The 18,695-nt window shown below is 56.3% G+C and overlaps 1 protein-coding gene across 4 annotated transcripts in view; it reads left to right on the forward strand.

Moving 5' to 3' along the window:
- The first annotated feature begins 237 nt into the window (after positions 1 to 237).
- Positions 238 to 18,695, forward strand: part of Ttll8 (tubulin tyrosine ligase like 8) — a 37,689-nt gene continuing 19,231 nt past the window's right edge. The window contains exons 1-8 of one of the 4 annotated variants that reach the window (XM_027953153.2): positions 238 to 300; positions 402 to 493; positions 3,883 to 4,021; positions 4,627 to 4,700; positions 6,671 to 6,799; positions 7,561 to 7,675; positions 8,344 to 8,466; positions 12,207 to 12,393. In XM_027953153.2, the coding sequence (XP_027808954.2) occupies positions 461 to 493; positions 3,883 to 4,021; positions 4,627 to 4,700; positions 6,671 to 6,799; positions 7,561 to 7,675; positions 8,344 to 8,466; positions 12,207 to 12,393 (800 nt within the window). In that variant the 5' untranslated portion in view covers positions 238 to 300; positions 402 to 460. Of the gene's footprint in view, positions 301 to 401; positions 494 to 3,882; positions 4,022 to 4,626; positions 4,701 to 6,670; positions 6,800 to 7,424; positions 7,676 to 8,343; positions 8,467 to 12,206; positions 12,394 to 18,695 lie in introns of those variants that run through there. The other 3 variants (XM_027953154.2, XM_071609377.1, XM_027953155.3) reach the window with 3 other exon arrangements.

Below are 18,695 nucleotides of genomic sequence, written 5' to 3' on the forward strand. Positions count from 1 at the left end.
TGGAGGACATTCTAGACCCAGACACCAGGAAAGGATCTGGTGTCAGGAAGGGGGGTGTCTGGAGGGGAAGAGGTCGCCTGAGCATGCTCTGGGCAGGAGGGGCTGAGGTGCCGCTCCTCTTCTGGCCACACATTTGAAAGATCCAGAGGATGGAGACTCCCCAGGCCAGAGGGACCAGGGGCAGGCAGGGAGGGCACCAGGGGAGGAGGAAGGAAGTGGTGGCTGGGGAGGAGGTGGCGGGCAGAGGTGCTGAAGAGGGGAGAGGGGAGAGGCTGTGGCGCTTGGGTGCTGGAGCGTGAGGTGAGTGGGCACAGGTGGGGACATGCACCCGTCAGGTCGGGTGCTGTGGTGTGCAACTGGGCGCTCTGTCCTCTGTTCTGATGCTGGTCTCTCTTTTGCAGAATCAAAGCAAGGAGTTTCCCAAGCCTCCGCATCTTCCCCCAAACCGGACAGATACAAAATGGCAAGGCAGTTGACAGAAAAAGCCATCAGGGTAAAGACCCCTGGGACCAGGGGAGGGAGTACTTGCTGAAGCAGGCATTTGTTTTGGAATTTGGAGAGTGTCTGCTGGGCTTGGCGGCCCTGCTGTGGAGACACTTCCCTGCCTGCATAGAGGCTGGAGCCCCCTGTGGTGTGGGTGTGACCCCATGTCAGTCTGCACACTTCTCCTGACTGGAGGGCCAGGGATATCCCCCCCTGCTCAGAGAACCCCGGGCCCTTCCCCCCAGGGGGCCGACATGGTGGTGCAGTGCCGTGGGGATGTGGTGTGTGTGCGCGGGGCTTGGTGCCGCAGGAGAGGAACTCTGGGGGGAGGGCAGGAAGCCCGTCTTCTCCCTCTGCAACACTCACGCGGGACCTGGGGAAATGGAGAAGGTGTCTTGTCGTGTGTGTGGGAAGGCACCACATCTGACACCCGCCAACGTGAAGCTCAGGTGACCGGGGAAGGGACTGCTGCCTGGGCGCTGGTGGTCCTACTCCCAGGGCCCCGCTGGGGCAGGAATGTGAAAGGCCATTGACACCAGCCACCTGCAGCAAGCAGCCTCATGCCTGAACCTTCCCCTGAGGCTCTCACCAGTGCAGGAGCAAGGTGTCATAGGCTGGGCTCCCAGAGGAGCAGGACAGTCACGGTGAGGAAAGTTCCATCACCCTCCTGGCCCTTGCAGGTGTCCCCTCCCGGCCCCCACCCCCAATCCTGACCACCACGGTGTGCTTTTTGTGCTTTCCATCTCTGACCTCTGACCTCTCTGGAATTCCATGTAAGAAGACTGTGCCGCTCATTGATTTTAACATTTTTTTTTCCCTGAAAGCTTAGAATATATAAGCGTTGGGGGCTACAAATGTTCCTCTAAGTACTGCTTTAGCTGTTTGTCATAAGATTTTATTTTGTAGAATTTTTGTTGTTATTCAGCCAAAAAGTATTTCATCATCCATATATTATGATTTCTTCATTGATCCATGAGTTACCTGAAAGCACGGTTCTTCATGTCTGTACTTGAGGGTTTTCTGGAGTTGTACTGTCCTTGTTTTCTAACCTGCTTTGTGGTTGAGAATGTGTCACTTGGAGTGTTGTTCCATTGAGCAATGCTTGGGCTTGTTTTATGCCTAACATTTTCTTAATTTGCGTGAGAGTGAGTGTACAGCTGTCCATTCACACTCATTAGGGAGAGTTTGTCATTTGACTTATTCAGATCTTCTGTGGCCTTACTGGTTTTTTTATCTGTGCGCTATCATTTACTGAAAAACACGTTAAAATAGTCTGATGTAATTGTGACTTGTCTACTTGTAGGTCTGCCCATTTTTGCTTTATATACTTTCTTGCCCTCATAATAGGTTCACAGAAATGTATATTTCTGGTAAATTGAAACTATTTCAAATTATGAAATGATTACCCTAATAATGTTTACTCGTCTCAAATGCTATTTTGTCTTGTGTATATCCTTTTATTTTCTAACCTAGCTGTAGGTTTATGTTTTTTAATGATCTCTTATAAACAACAGGTCTGTCCTTTAGCTTGAACGTGTAGTGTACTTGCCTGTAATTAGACTGGGTATGCAGCAGGTCTGCTGTCTGATTTCATTTGCTCAGCATATCCTGTTTGTTCAGTTTTCTTTTCTTCTCTTTCTGTGCCTTCTCTTGAACTGATACCGTGTGTGTGTGTGTGTGTGTGTGTGTGTGTGTGTGTGTGTGTTTTTCTGGGGTGGAACCCAGGGCCTTGTGCATGCCAGGCAAGTGCTCTGCCTCAGGGCCATATCCCAGCCCTGGACCGATGACATTTTTTATTGCATTTCCTTCTGTCTCATGTGATAAGAGTCTTATACTCTTTTCATCTACTTTTAAAATAGTTTTTTAAAAAATATTTTTAATTGTAATTGGACATAATGCCTTTATTTTATTAATTTATCTTTATGTGGTGCTGAGGATTGAACCCAAGGCCTCACACGTGCGAGGCGAGCGCTCTACCGCTGAGCCCCAGCCCAGCCCTCTTTCCATCTTTTGTGGTTCCTTTTGGAATGGTATTCTGCTGACTTACCAAGATGAGTCTATTTTCTGAAGTTATGCAGCACAGGGCATGGGGTTGAGCAGAGCCTGGCGTGTTCCTTGGGGAGCTACAGGGTGCCTGCCTTCTCACACTGTCCAGCTCCCCTGTGGGCCATCAGGCTGCCTGGGCTTACCAAGTGGAGGGCGGCTGGGCCTCTGGCCTTCCTCAGCTATGTGTTCCTGGGGGTGGCGCACAGGTCCCTGCTGGGGACCGAGCAGTGGTCTTATGCTGCATGACCTGCTTCCAGGATCAGCTGCATGGAACAGCGTCTGCTGACTGTCCTGCAATCTCTGGGGCGCAGCCTGGAGGTGTCCACCCAGGGTCTCAAGACTGACATCAGGCAGGGTGGGCTAGAGGGTCTGCTTCTGAGCTCCCTTGGGCATCATCGGAAGGCCTCCTTGTGGTGTCCTTTCAGCCAGCAATGGGGAAGGGACAGCTCTGCGGCTGCTGGAGGGTTCTCCTGACTGGTTCCCAGGAGGGCCTGACTTTTCCCTAATTCAGAGTCAACGAACGATGTCAACAGTCCTAGTGACATCCTGACCCTCCCTGTTGCAGGCACCTGTTGGTTAGGGTGGGACAGAGGCCTTACCTTTGATGTAGCAGGGGCTCTGCAGAGTTCAACTCAGCATGGCACCTTCAGTGTGCCTGGACCACCAGGACCCTGGTGACTCAGCCCCTCTTCCTGCCTCAGCCCCACTGACCCTGCACCTGGCAGTGACTGAGTCCAGGCTGTATCTTCTACCTTGGTTCAGGGATGCCCTCATGACTGTCAGTCTGTCTTCTGTTGCTATAACAAAATACCCAAGACTGGGAACTTTATCAAGGAAAGATGTTATTTGCCTCATGTGTTGGAGGCTGAAACTCCAAGCTGAGGTGGCCCTCTCTGTGCAGCCCCTGGTGAGGCCCCCTTTGGCATCACATCACCATAGATGGCATCAAGGTGGGACTGCATGCAAGAGGGAGGACATGTAGGAAGAGAGGGAGCCAGAGCGGCGGGGGCCAAGTGATCTTTATAACAACTCACTGTGGGAGAGCTAACTTGACCCTGGAGACCTGGGGCAGCCCCCAGTGGCCTAGCCACCTCCCACCAGGCCTGCCTGGTAAAGACAGTGCCTCTTGGCAACCTGCACTGGGGACCATGCCCCAAGCACATGAGCCCCTGGTCCCAGCCGTGGGTGAGCCCCCCTGCACAGGCGCCCCCCACCCAACCGTGTGGTATTCTCCGAACAGGAGGCAGGGTCTGCCCTCTGCACAGTCTGCCTCCTTCTGCTTTGCAAACCCCCCTGTGGGGAGACAGACCTCTGGCTCTCTGTGCTTCTGTTAAGTCATGTCTGCCATTTTAGGAAAAGAAGATTTTCTCCATCTATGGACACTACCCGGTGATCCGGGCTGCTCTGCGGAAGAAGGGCTGGGTGGAGAAGAAGTTCCACTTCCTTCCCAAGGCCCTTCCCAGTGTGGAGGTCGGAGGGGAAGGGGCCGCTGGTACAGTATCAGAGAGGCCTGTGCTTCTGTAGGGGGCACTCCGCTAGTCTGTGGCAGGGCCGAGCTGTGTGTGGGGATGCCCACTCCTGCTGGGGTCTCATTCCATATCTCCACCACCTTCCCAGCTCCCCAGCCCAGGCACCCATCCACTGGGCAAGCCCATCAGGGCACTGGTCACTTTTTCACATCACCATGCCCATGCCCAGCCCCCTGCAGTCCTCAGGCGCCCACAATGCCAGCTGCTCCCCCAGGACCCTCTGTCCCTGCACTGCTCTGCACAGTGTGTCTGCACTAGACAGTGCCAGGGCGTGGAGACTCAGGCCACACATCTCCCTCACCCCCAAGTCCCAGAAGGGACCCTCCTCCACCGCCCAGGTCCTAAGACTCCATCATGCTGACTTCTGGGCTGCCTCCACTGCCCCTCCACATGGGGACATCTGGGCCTCCAGGGCCCCGGGGTCCCAACCCTGGCATACCCCAGGTGGGTGCCATGCCACGGAGATCGTAGGTGGCTGTTCTGTCTGCTACATGACCCTGACAGTGGAGGGGCTCCAGTGAGGTGCCCGGCTGCACCAGCCTGTCTCTTATGCATGTTTTGTTTGCAGATAACAAGTGCACTGACATCAAAGAAAACCAAGCAATAGCCCTGGAGAAGATGGAGGACATCCACAGTGTGATGGTAGGCCCACGCACTGGCCCAGGGGCCCTGGTGACCATGCCTCGGCAAGGTCCCTCGTGCTACCATCTCCCTTGGCACACACTCTGGCCCGCACGAGCAGGGACAACAGACCCAGATCACCGCAGATGGGGACAGGGCCTTTGTGGGCCTGGGTTGTGTGGGGCAGTGGGGAGCTGGCTGTGCTGTAAGGCAGATCCTGGGACGTGGCCATGCGCCAGATAGGGTCTCCACAAATACAGCTGCCCGCAGCAGCTGCAGCACCTCGCCCCCACTCAGTGGCTCTGGAGAGGACCCTCCATGGAGAAGGTACATGTGCCTAACTGAAGTGGGGGAGGAGCTACGTGTGGTGCAAAAGACCTAAGAATTCAAGTATCCAGAGTATTTATAAGAACTCACAAATCAACCATGAAAAGACAGAAAAACAGGCCAGTGTGGCTAGACACCTCAGGAATGGCCAAGGAGCACACCATTCTGAGCTCACAGCACTAACTGCGGCTGCACGTGGCAGCCCAGGTACTGTCCTGGTCTGCCGTGGAGGACACGAGGCTGAGGCACTCACAGCTGCGGAGGTTCTGGAGGCTGGGAGTCCCATACCACAGACTGCGCTGGGGGCCTCCACAATGGGCCATCCAGGGCGGCAGACAGGGAGGGAGATGCGCTCACAGCCCAGGCTCCTCCCTGTGAGCATGGTCCCCAGGTGAGGTGGGCCATTGAGACCAAACAGCCCTGCCCTGGGGTCTGAGTGTCCAGCACAGGCTTTTTCAGGGCGTGTTCCACTTAGCAATGCATCTCTGTGCGGCAAAGAAAGGGAGCCGGGGTCCTTAGCTCAGGCTGCTGTGACAAGGACCATGACTGGTGGCCCATCTCACAGTTCTGGAGGCTGGACGCCTGGGACCAGGTGCTATCCTCCTGGTTGGCAGGTGATGGACTCCTTGCTGGTCCTCACAAGGTGGGAAGGGTGAGAGTCTCTCCAAGGTCCTTTTATAAAGGCACTGATCCCATTTATGAGGGCTCCACCCCGGTGACCTCATTTCCTCCCAGAGTCTGCACCTAAAACTGTCACCTTGGGGGTGAAGATGCCTGTGTGAATTTGGGAGACACAATATTCCACCTGTGGCACATGGAAGAGGGGACACCTCCAGGGAGCACGGCCGGCCGGTGTCAGCTCTGCTAATGATGCTTCACCCCGGGCACGGTGGTTACTGCCCCTGCTGGGTACTTTTATGCTTCTAAGAATTCATAACAGGATTTAGAAATGAGACTTCCACCCAAAAGTGAGGACCAAAACCATGGACATCTCTCTAAGGGTGGGAAAGGGTCCCACCCTGGAAAGAAGAGTGCCCCAGAGTCCAGCGAACCAGGAAGTTTGGGGCGTGGCCGCGAGCCGGGTGGGAGGAGGCCCTAGGCCCCCGCAGCCAGGCCGGAGCTGCTGGAGTCCTGCCGCGGATCCCTCACACTCACGGCCCAGCCCCGGCCGTCCGCGCCCTCGGGCCATACAAGCCTGCCTGCAGAAACTGGCCCAGAAAGGGCTTCACTTCACCAAGGCGAAGGGGCAGGGGATATCCGGGGCCGGATTTTAGAGCACGTTTTCCTCTCCTGGTGTCTCTGCTTGGCTACATTGGAGCACACTCCTGCCACTGCTGGTCATTAGAAAATCACCTACAGCCAGGGTCGCCCCGCCTCAGCGTCGGCTCCGCCCAGACCTCGTCTCCTACCGTGGGGGAGGAGACAGCCCCCCAGGGTTCGTGGAGCATCGCGGTCACCCCGAGTCGCAGGTGGCATGAACCTGGGTCGTGGCTGCTGTCGCGCCACCACTGGGGCCTTGGGCAGCGAGTGGCCACAGCCGCGGTGGAAGGCCTGCTGGAGCCGTCAGGCCACAGCCCGGTCCAGCCCTGTGTGTCTCGGCAGTGTCCCGCTGTCTGGGAGGCGGACCTGAGTGGCGGCTGTTGACAGAGGTCTCTTCTTGCCAGTCTAGGTTGGTAAAGAACGAGATGCCGTACCTTCTCTGGACTATCAAGAGGGATGTCGTGGACCTCCACAGCCTGACCCATGACCAGATGCTGAACCACTACGCCAAGACCGCCTCCTTCACCACCAAGGTGGGCGGAGCGCGCGGGCCCCAGGGGCCTGCAGGTGGGCGGAGCCGGGTGTCAGCGGTGGGCGGAGCGCGCGGGCCCCAGGGGCCTGCAGGTGGGCGGAGCCGGGTGTCAGCGGTGGGCGGAGCGCGCGGGCCCCAGGGGCCTGCAGGTGGGCGGAGCCGGGTGTCAGCGGTGGGCGGAGCGCGCGGGCCCCAGGGGCCTGCAGGTGGGCGGAGCCGGGTGTCAGCGGTGGGCGGAGCGCGCGGGCCCCAGGGGCCTGTAGGTGGGCGGAGCCGGGTGTCAGCGGTGGGCGGAGCGCGCGGGCCCCGGGCGCCTGCAGGTGGGCGGGGCGGGGCGTCAGCGGTGGGCGGAGCGCGCGGGCCCCAGGCGCCTGCAGGTGGGCGGAGCCGGGTGTCAGCGGTGGGCGGAGCGCGGGCCCCAGGGGCCTGCAGGTGGGCGGAGCCGGGTGTCAGCGGTGGGCGGAGCGCGGGCAGGCCCTGGGCCTCGGGGCTGGACAGCCAGCGCCGGGTCAGTGGGCTCCTCCCCAGGATGCCCCACCTCCCGTGGCTGGTCGCTGGGCACCTGCCCGGCTGCCCACGCCCCAGGGCGCCTCTGTGTCTCTGGCTATACCACCGCGTGCTCCCAGGGCCACAGAAGCCCCCTCCTCAGGGCACACTGGCCAAGCCAAGGACGGGTCCCAGGTGGACGAACAGTCCTCGCCTTGCGGGTGCGGTGCAGCCGGGCTGCCCCTGCGGGCCCCTGACGTGCCGCTGTCTCTGGAGATTGGGCTGTGTGTGAACATGCGAAGCCTGCCATGGTACGTCCAGGTGAACCCCGACTCCTTCTTCCCGCGCTGCTACAGCCTCTGCACTGAGAGCGAAAAGCAGGAGTTCCTGGGTAAGTGACGGACTACCTCCTGGGGTCTGCAGTCCCACCGGCCTAGGGCCAGGACCGCTAAGGAAGGACCACCATCCACTCAGCGAGAACCAGTCCAGAGACTTCCACTGGCAATGCGGGGAGCATGGGAGGGAGGAGGTGTCAGAGGCTGCAGAGCTGGGTGTGGCTGATTGGCTCTGAGCTGCTCTGCCTGCTTGTCACTGACCTGGACTGAGTGACCACTGTGCTGCTCAGAGCCAGGCTGGGCCTCAAGCCTGGGAACACAAGACCCACCGCTGTGTGCTGCATCTGCACTGGGGGGTGCAGACAAGACCCCTGGGCAGGAGGGCTCAGCCACCTGAGGGTCCAGGGGCCCAGAGAGGCCCTGGGATGGGGATAGTGGTTAGGAGACCCCAGAACATCCTGGAGCTGTAGCAGAAGAGCTTCTAGAAAGATCCCTCTGGCCCTATGCTGAGACGGGTGGAGATGGGGGTGGGGCTGAAGACAGGACCCGAGAAAGCACAGGGAGGGAAGAGCAGGAGAGGGTAGACAGGGCAGCTGGGGGCAGAAGTGAGGCCCTGCAGGGCTTAGGTGCTGGCTGAGAGTAATGGGGAGCCTTGCCTTGCCTACTGCATCCCCATCCCCAGTCCTGGACGTGGGCAGCAACTGAGGCCTCCATTTCCTTCCAGAGGACTTCCGGCGCACGGTGGCTTCTAGCATCCTCAAGTGGGTGGTCAGCCACCAGAACTACAACAGAAACAGGTCCAGGAGGCGGGAGGAGGCCAGGCAAAGCGACACTGGCCCCAGGAAAGGTAAGGGCGGGTGGGTGGCACCGTGGTTCTAGGGTCTGAGCAGCCCTCTCCCGGCGCCCGCGCATCTGGCTCTCCCAGTGATTCTCACTGGTTGGCCTTTCGCCTTTACTGGGGGCCTGGGAGGTCATGACCCTCATCCCACAGTGGCACCAGAGCTCACAGTGCCAAGGGTGCTGACTCAGGAGAGGACCACACTCTCCCGCTCCCCCTGTGGCCTATGGACATAAGTGGGTTACTCTGGAAAATTTGTTTCAGCAAATTTTAGCTTCACAGCAAAATTGTGCAGAAGGCACAGGAGTCTCCTATACCCTGCCCACCACTGCCACCCCCAAGAGTGGTGCATTTGTTACAGTCAAAGGCTAAATGTTGGCATTTTAATGCGTGTATTTGAGCAAACTGATTTGTGAATGTGGCAGTCCCAGGCCACAAGTGGTTCCGGGGGCTCCCAGTTCAGCAGAAGGTGAACAGGGGAGGGCCGTTATGGGGTAGGTGTGGAAGCAGAGGGAAATGTCGCTGGCTGCCTCAGGTTGGAGCTGCTGCCTCATTTGCCTGTCCAGGTGGGACGTTGAAGATGTGTGACCAACGTTCCCCTGGCCACCTGTGGTTGGCTCAGCTGGCCCCTGTGGCCTTGGTCCCTTTGCTGTTCCATAAAGGTGGTATAGCTGGCGTCCCAGGACCGTAGTTTCTGCAGACTGACTTTATTTGCTTGTCCATAACCCTTTGAGGTCCTGTCCACCATGGGTTGATGGCTGTTCCCTGCAGGGCTGAATAACCTGGCACTCTGGCCTGTTTATCCGCTCGCCCCAAGGGCATCTGTGTGATAAAGCTGCAGTGAAGCTCCGTGGGTGGGTCTTGTGGGTGTAAGTCTTCCACTCATTTGGGTGAATACCAAGGAGTGCGATTGCTAGGCACTGTGGCAGGAATGTGTTGAGTTCCATGAGAAATCGCCCACTGTGTCCCAGGTGGTGGCACCCTGCCTTCCCACCAGCCTGCGCTCACAGATGTGCTGCATGTCCTCGGTGCTGCAGAGTGGTCACAGCATCACCCGCTATTAACTTCAGCTCCTCAGCAACAGGATGTGGAACATCCTGTCCTGCGTTGCTGGCCGTCTCTGCATCTGCGTCTGTCAGATCCCCTGTCCCATCTTAAATCTGGCTATTGTCTGCTTGCTGTTTCAAGAGTTCTTTGCTGCACTGGATCATTCCGTTACCAAACTGGGAGGTGTTTTCTCCCAGGTGGCCACTTGTCTTCCCCTCTTCTTGACAGGGCCTCTCACAGAGCAGACACATCTGCTTTTAATGAGTTCTGACTTCCCAGTGATTTCTTTCATGGATGGCACCTTTGGCCCCCCATGAAAAGGCGCTGAGACCCCAAGTCGTCTGGATTTTGTTTCTTCTCCTGGGAGTTCTGTAGTTTTCCACTTTACATGGGGCCTGAAACCCTTTGGAGTTAATTTGAGGGAAGATGTGCATTCTGTGCCTGGATTTGGTTTTGTTTGCCTCTGCATTTGGACGCCCAGCTGCTCCACACCCTTGGTTGAAAGACTGTCTTTGCCCATTGTTACATCTGCTCCTTGGTAGAGAGGATGACATCTGTGTGGGCCTGTTCTGGACTCTATTCTGTCCATGGATCTCTATGTATTCTGTCCCCAGGACCATGCTGTCTTGACCACAGTGGGCACAGAAGTTGCTAAGTCAGCTAGAGTTAGTTAGGTTAGTTTTTCTCCTTCGATTTGGAGTTGAAGCAGATTCTGGTCTTGGGCCTCTCGGTATGACTTTAGAATCAGTTTGTCAATATTCACAAAATAACTTGATGTGATTTCGGTTGGGACTATGTATAGACCAAACTCTGAAGAACTGACATTAAGATAATATTGAGTCTTTTCTACTCATGCACACAGCATAACTCTTCATTTATTTAGTTCTTTGAGATCATTTATCACAGTTTTGTGGGGTTTTCCTTACACAGATCTTACACAAATGTTGTTATTCTTATTTATACATAAATATTTCAACTTTGGGGGTGCTAATAGAAATGCTATTTTGTTTTTAATTTCAAATTCCAATTGTTCATTGTTGTTATATAATAAAGTTATTTCCTCCAAGAGTGTGTGTGTCTGTTTTGGATTTTCTACATAGACAACAATGCCATCTGGAATAAAGACAGTTTTATTTCTTCTTTTCCAATCTGTATACTTTTTATTTCCTTGTCTTATTGCATTATCTAGCATTTCCAACACAGTGTTGAAAATCAGTGGTGAGAGAGGATGTCCTGGCCTTGTTCTGATCCCTGCAAGATAGCTGCTGATTCTCACCATTAAGTATGATGCTAGTTGTGCATCTGTGGTGGATATTCTTTTCACATTGAAGAAGTTTTCTTCCTGAGGGTTTTTATCACGAGTAGGTGTTGGATTTGTCAGATTATTTTCCTGCATCTGATCTTTAGCTTTTTTTTTTTTTTGGTACCAGGGATTGAACTAAGGGGTGCTTACACTGAGCCACATCCCCAACTCTTTTTTGTATTTTATTTTGAGACAGTTTCACAGGTGCTAAGGCTGGCTTTGAACTTGTGATCCTCCTGCCTCAGCCTCCCAAACTGATGGGATTATAGGCATGCAGCACCGTGTCCAGTTTCTTTAGCCTCTTGATGTTATCTGTTAAGTGAGATATTTAAGTTATTTAATATATAGTCGGATGTGACACACAGAGAGACATTCAGAATGGAATAGCAAAAAGACTAGGCTCATGACAGATCCAGAAGGAAGAGTCAGTCTGCCTTACAGGTAAGAGGAGGGTTTCCACACAGAATGTGGGTGCTCAACCAGTGTGTGGAGAGCAAGAGCTGGGGCATCCAGGGAAAAGCCTCCACTGGGGTCCACAGCCCCACCTAAGTGAGTTTTGCTCCTGTGGACTTCCTCTCTCTGTCCACCTGCTGTGCCCCTGCCTCCAGCAGTTCAGACTCGGGCATGACCGTCTGTCTCTCCAGCTTGGAGACGGTGTTTTTGCCTCACTTCTCTGATAGATCAGGGAAGAGCTGTTAGTTTTTCATGGGCTCAGCTTTTTCTTGTGAGAATGGAGTGTGACTTTCGTGCATAAATAAAATAAAGGTATGGTGTCCATCTACTAAAAACAAATTAAAAAAAAAAAAGGAGGAAATCTGAGTGCCTGCGGTCATCTCTGCAGAAGTGTTGCTGGGAAGTCTGTGCCACATCACAGCTGCCCCTGCAAGTGAGTCCTGAGTCCCCCGTTGCTTTCACACACTGCAGGCTCGCCCCAGGGCCAGCGGGGCCATGGTTGCTTTCAGTCAGTACCCACATCCCTGATGCTGCCCAAGACTTGCTTTCACCCTGCACTTCCTGAGATTGAACAGTGGTCCTGAGGCCTGGGGTTCAGAAGGATGTGGTGCTGTGTGATGGACAGGTGCAGGGGCCTCGGGGACATCTGTGCATGTGCTCTGAGAAGCCGGTCGTGCTGGGGAGCACCTACAGTAGCCCAATGTGGTCATATCAGAGTTTTTTAAAAAGTTTGCAAGTAGCATCTCCTTGCTGGCAGGAGAGCTGTCTGGTCCTCAGAGGGGAAGGGGTGCACGCCAAGCAGAGGAGGACGGTCCAGTGCGGGGAGAGGTCCCCTGCCCAGAAGGAGGTATCACCCTGTGGTGGCTGCCTAGAGGACCTCTGTGGCTGAGTGATGGCCTTTGTCCCCTTGGCATGGGACACACCAACACCTGTGCTTGGGTTTCAGATCCTGAGGATGCAGATGAGAAGTTCAGGGGCCTCTCGGGGCAGCTTGTGGACACAGCCTGCAAGGTGTGCCAGGCCTACCTGGGGCAGCTGGAGCATGAGGACATCGACGTGTCCGAGAGCAGCAAAGAGGAGCTCTCCGAGGATGAGTGGAATGACCTGATCCAGCAGTACTACTCCCTTGTCCAGTAAGACATGCCTCCCATGGCCCTGAGTGCAGAGGCGCGGATGTGGGCACTTGCACTGGCCTCCGTTCCCCTGGGGGTATCAGGAGCTTCCTGGGGCCAGCAGCCTTTAGTGCTGGGCTCCTGTCTGTGTGTCGGGGCTCCTGTCTGTGTGTCGGGGCTCCTGTCTGGATGTCAGGGCTCCTGTCTGTGTGTCGGGGCTCCTGTCTGTGTGTCGGGGCTCCTGTCTGTGTGTCGGGGCTCCTGCCTGGGTGTTGGGCTCCTGCCTGGGTGTCAGGGCTCCTCTCTGGGTGTTGGGCTCCTGCCTGGGTGTTGGGGCTCCTGTCTGGGTGTTGGGTGTTGGGCTCCTGCCTGGGTGTTGGGCTCCTGTCTGGTTATTGGGTGTTGGGCTCCTGCCTGGGTGTCAGGGCTCCTCTCTGGGTGTTGGGCTCCTGCCTGGGTGTTGGGACTCCTGTCTGGTTATTGGGTGTTGGGCTCCTGTCTGGGTGTTGGGACTCCTGTCTGGTTATTGGGTGTTGGGACTCCTGTCTGGTTATTGGGTGTTGGGGCTCCTGCCTGTGTGTTGGGTGTCTCTCTGGGTGCTGGGCTGCCCAGGTCTTCTGCTGCCTGTCCCCCCAGTCCCCTGCTGGCTATGGACAGGAAGACACCCTCGGGTGCCTCTGGGTACCACCTTTATGTGTAGCCTCACTTGATCCCACAGCAGCCTGGCAGGTCTGAGCAGCTGCACCTGGCTGGCTCTGGGTAGTAGGTGAGGGACTGTCTGCAGGGCTGCCCAGGCCTGGGCTGTCCAGGATGCTCACTATCCCTACTGCTGCAGCCCTATTCACCTCCCCCCCTTCGGGGGGCCAAGTCCTTCCCAGCCACCATGGGGGAGAAGAGAGGGGCGGAGGCGGCCCAGGCCCCTTGGGGCAAAGGAGGGGGACAAGCCCCCATTCAGGAGGGTCTGCTGGGCCTCCATGCCATCCCAGGGCATTTTGGTCCCTGTCCCTTCTTTCCTTCCTCCTTCCTGTCCTGCTGAGGCACAAAGTGGACCCTGTCACTGGTGTGGTGTGCAGCGTGGGTGCAGGTGATGGGGGTGGTGAACCTGACAGCCACACGCTGTCAGGAGGGGACCAAGCTAGCCCCTCGGCCTGGCCACCCGGGAGGAGGCTCGCCTCTGCTTCCTGCCAGCTGGGGGCGAGAGGACAAGGGGCGGGCGGGCGGGTGGGGAGTGGACACGGCACTGCCGCTCTCTGGCCCCTGGGTACTCCAAAGATACTGGCACTCCTCTGAGGACCTGATGGTGTCCCCTCCTTCTTCCTGAGATGCCGAGGGGACCTCAGAGATGCCAGCCACGTTTGGAGACTTCCGTGTCTCTCTTGACCCTGTGGCCGCCGGCTCGAATGCAGTGAAGAAGCCTTCTCTTCTGTGATCACAGGAGATTTATCTTCTGTCGTAAAGAAATACCCTCTTAGCCTCTTCTGAGTGATTCTTCCCTTACTTTGCACTTTTTCTGATAAAGTACAGCGATGCTGGCCTTCTGTTTGTGTGTGTGTGTGTGTGTGTGTGTGTGTGTGTGGCTACGGGGTGGAGCCAGGGCCTGGGGCCTGCTAGGCCCTCTACACTGAGCTACCCTGCCCTCCACACCAGCATTCTTTAGTTTGCAAGGTATGGATCTTTTTTGTTGTTGTTGTTCCAACCTTTTGCTTTTTATCTACTGGTACCTTTATATTTAAAGTGTGTCATAGTGTCACTGTCATCCCAGAGACTTGGGAGGCTGTTGTAGGAGGATCACATTCAAGGCCAAACCTGGCAACTTAGTGAGAACCTGCCTCAAAATAAAAGAGTAAATAAACAGGGCTGGGCTGCAGCTCCGTGGTAGGGCACCCCCGGGCTCAGTCCCCAGGGCTGCTGCTCCGTGATTAGGCACAATCGGCTCAGTCCCCAGGGCTGCAGCTCCGTGGTAGGGCACCCTGGGCTTAGTCCCCAGGGCTCAGCTCTGTGGTAGGGCACCTGGGCTTAGTCCCCAGGGATGCTGCTCCGTGGTAGGGCACCCCTGGGCTCAGTCCCCAGGGCTGCAGCTCCGTGGTAGGGCACCCGGGCTCAGTCCCCAGGGCTGCAGCTCCGTGGTAGGGCACCCCTGGGCTCAGTCCCCAGGGCTGCAGCTCCGTGGTAGGGCACCTGGGCTCAGTCCCCAGGGCTGCTGCTCCGTGGTAGGGCACCCGGGCTCAGTCCCCAGGGCTGCAGCTCCGTGGTAGGGCACCCAGGCTCAGTCCCCAGGGCTGCTGCTCCGTGATTAGGCACAATCGGCTCAGTCCCCAGGGCTGCTGCTCCGTGGTAGGGCACCCAGGCTCAGTCCCCAGGGCTGCAGCTCTGTGGTAGGGCACCCGAGCTCAGTCCCCAGGGCTGCTGCTCCGTGGTAGGGCACCCGGGCTCAGTCCCCAGGGCTGTAAAGATAAACAACAAGCAGTTATGTTGGGCCTGCTGTTTGCCCATCAAGCTGTCTTTCCATCAGTGCAGGCCAGGAGCCCTCTGCACACGATGCCATGAGTGTTCAGCTTGCAGTCTCTGTTCTGATGACAGATGGCCTCCTGCTTTCTGTCCCCACTGCCCTTTCCCTCTGACACTTCTGCATCGCTCTGGACATCTTTGACTCTGATGGTCTGCCTCAGAGTTGTCTCACTGTTCCCTGGACAAGTGGGAGACTCCAGCAGCCAAGCGCCCCACCCCTGCCCCAGGGTCTCCCTTCTGCAGGCAGTGACCCCTGAGGCGCCTCCATCGCATCTTCTCCAGCCTGTGGTCCTCCCCATGTCTGCTGCCGAGTCTCCTGCGCTGGCTGCAGCTGGTCTTCGAGTTGAGGGGCGAGCCGGCCGGGCAGCTGGGGAGCTCTCTACATGATGCGGGCTGTGTGACGTCCTCTGGGGCCACACCCTGTGGCGGTGAAGCCATGGCGAGGGGCCCAGGTCCTCAGCTGGTCAGTGCTTCTGATCTGCATCCTCAGGTCCAGCTGACAGCTGTGGGTGTCCGTGGGCCAGCTCTGGGTCAGGTGTCTGGGAAGCCTGCCGCAGGCCCAGCCCAGAGACGGCCTCCTGAGCCCCACAGCTGGGGCGGCCTCACTGTTTCTGTGCAGATGACCCAGGTTCCACTGAGGGAGGACAGCTGGGAAACGCTGTGCGTCCAGCCCCTCTGGCAAGTCCCAGTGACAGTTCACATGGCCACGTGGCTTCTCCTCCCTCAGTGAAGCCCTCCCCAGGACTGAGCCCCAGCCTGCAGCCAGGGAAGAAAATGACCCACATGCCTTCGGAGGAAAGGCGCCCTGGGCCCCTCACTCCTGCAGTCCCCCTGCTTCCGCAGTGCTGTGCGGGTCAGGAGGTCAGGACTGGCAGCACAGCAGGTCCTCTTCAGGTTGTCAAGGGGCACATGGCTACTGTGCCCACCCATGCCACCTGGTGAGGAAGCCCTGAGGGCTCTGTGCTTCACCCTGTGGCACGCCCGTCCCTGTGGTGGTCTGCCCAGTTGCTGTGCCTCCCTCCCTTGCCACTGCCCACTGCCACTCGCCCTGCTTCCCTCACAGCCCCGGCTCCCTGAGGCGCCCACCCTGGTCCACTGTTTCTGGGCTCCAAGCTGCCCGGGGCCATTCTCCGTGGCTTTGCAGGGTCAGTCCTGCTTGGTTTCCTGCGTTTTGGCCCTTCCCAGGGCAGCTCCTGACTCCTGTGGTCCCTCAGCTGCGTCTGAAGAGCTGCTCTTGATATTCCTTCCAGGGATGATCTGGGGTGGGACCCTCGTGGTTCCACTTCTTTCTCAGCCTGTTTCCTTCCGTTTTGAAGGACGCCGTCTCTGGAGCCAAGTCCTCCATCCGCGGAGTTCGTGGGTTGCTCGGCTGTGCCTTGCGGCCACGGCTGCCTCACCCTTCAGCACTCTCTGTCCAGGAGGCCAGGTGCTTTCTCCTGCTGCTCCGAGGTTCTGGCTTTGGTTTCAGTGGCTTGGGCGGCGGTCCTGGGAGTCCTGGTCTTCCTGCTCATCCTGCGGGGCCTTGTCCCGCGGCTCTGGGGAACCGCTGGCTAACCGCAGGTGCAGTGTGCGGCCGGCTGCCTCCCCCTGGCCGCTGTGCCCTGCCCTGTGCCAGGCCCTTCCGGTCCACTCTGGATACTAGCCTGAGTCCTCCCTTCAGCCGAACACAGCCGTGCAGGGCGGCTCCTGCATAGTCACAGCTCGCGCCATCACAGGAAGACCCCGCCCTGCTGGCCCTTCAGAACGTTCCGTCCTCAGTGGGCCTGTTCCCCATGCTCCTACCAAGGAGGTCGGTCTCTGCTGCTTCTCCTCACAGGCTCTTCAGAGCCTGGGCGCGTCTCCTGCCCATTCTTCGGGTGGTTTGTGGGGTGCGCTCAGAATCCTGGTATGGGGGGGGTGGCCGGAAAATGCTCCGCTCTTGGAGTCCAGTCTACCTGCGTTTCTCTTTGGGAGAACACTTTGGAAGTCACTGCAGAGAGCCTCGCTGCTTCTGGGCCCCCATTCTGCCTCTGTGTGCTGGCCCGCCACCTCCAGCTAACTTGTGCTTGTGGCTCAGGACCCCAGACACGCCACCGCACGGGTGGTGAGGTGCCTTGTCATCGGTGGTCCCAGGGCCCTGTCACAAGCCCAGGACCCGCGTCAGAATTGCACAGAGGCACTATAGACATAGACTTTCCAAGGGAATGGTCTGGCCAGCTCTCCGGGAGTCCACATACACCTTGGTAATCATATGTCCACTTCTTCTATTTCAGCCTAAGTTTAAAAATATACTTATTGAGTTATAATTTGAACATAGGTTCTTGATTTTTAACATCTTACCAGTTTCCAAGCACATACGAATCACGGAGCCCTTTGAATACATTCACATAGTTGAGTCCGTGTTAAAATGCAATGCTGTGAGTAAGTAACGTGTTTGCTCGTCTTTATGTAGCCTACAAACATATGCGTGTTGTACATAACACGGGCATAATTCAGATTAGAAATGAAGAAACAAAATCACCCCGTTCCACTAAATGCAGCAAGTACCCTGAAGACAAAGACTTCCAGAGTAATGCTTTAAAAAACCCCCAAAGACTCAACTAGGTTCATGGAGACCCCTTTTACATGTGACTGCGGGACACTCAGAAGTGAAACCAAGAGAAGACGCTCGGGGAAGCAGCAGCAAGGGAGGCTGGTGTGGCTGCATCTGGTCAGATGCGCACGTCTCCATCAGGCGCCTTCAGAGCCAAAAGTGAAGCCTGACGGTCAAAGCGCCCACCAGGCAGGTGCAGGGACCATGCCCAACGTGAACGCCATGGAGGCATGGGCTCTGGAGAAAGGGCTACGCCAGACAGCAACCTCAGAAGACAGGTGTGAGAGCTGCACATTTGGAAACCCAGAAACCCACTTAAAAGTGACCTGTGGCAGCCAGGTGTGACCCCAGCGGCCAGGAGGCTGGGGCAGAAGAACACAGTGCAAGGCCAGCCTTGGAGACTGGTGAGCCCCGAGTCAGAACAAAGTGAAATGACAAGGGCTGGGAATGTGGCTCAGTGGTAGAGCACCCCTGGGTTCACCCCCGTACCCAAAAAGGGAAAAAAGTGACCAGCAAATTTGGTCACCTTTGCAGAAGAGATTAAGTGATGATTTCAACATACACAAAAACGATACAAGTTTATCCCTGTCCATGTTCAGGTTTCCAGCAAACCAGGAAGAGAAAAGCTTGATGCTTCTCAGCGGGATACACTGAAGTGTGGTCCTGAAATCAGAATGGTCCGCAGATGCTCACCGCCGTCCTCTGATCAGCAGGCTGGCGCGTCCAGCAGTTGGGAGACGAGGGGAAAGACAAAGAGCACAGGTGGAGAAGCGCGTTATTTGTAGATGGTGTGATGGTGCACACAGAAAATTTTAAGAAATTTAAAAATATGAGAATTAAGTGAATTTAACAAGGTCTCCGGACTCAAGATTAATACAAAGTCATTCTATTTCCATGTGCTAGCAGAGAGGGTAAGACTAACATTTAAAATCACAGTATACAATAAAAAGCAACAACAGAGATCTAGAAATAAATCTAGCAAAACTCATTCAAGTCCCTAAACTGAAAGTAATAAGCTCAGAGGTGTCAGGTGCCTAATATATGTGTATGAGCGTGTAAAAATGTGCTCACAAATCAGGACACTTACTGGTGTGGTTTGTTCCTCCAGACCAACCCAAAGGTCAACAGAATCCCAACTGAAATCTAGGCAGGGATTTCTTTGGAGGCAAGAGAAATTAAAGTGACTCTAAAATTTATACAGCAATATAATAATAATTTAAGACAAGAGAGGCTCTATCAAGAA

Source organism: Marmota flaviventris, chromosome 3 (assembly GCF_047511675.1).
Source record: "Marmota flaviventris isolate mMarFla1 chromosome 3, mMarFla1.hap1, whole genome shotgun sequence".
NCBI lineage: Eukaryota > Metazoa > Chordata > Mammalia > Rodentia > Sciuridae > Marmota > Marmota flaviventris.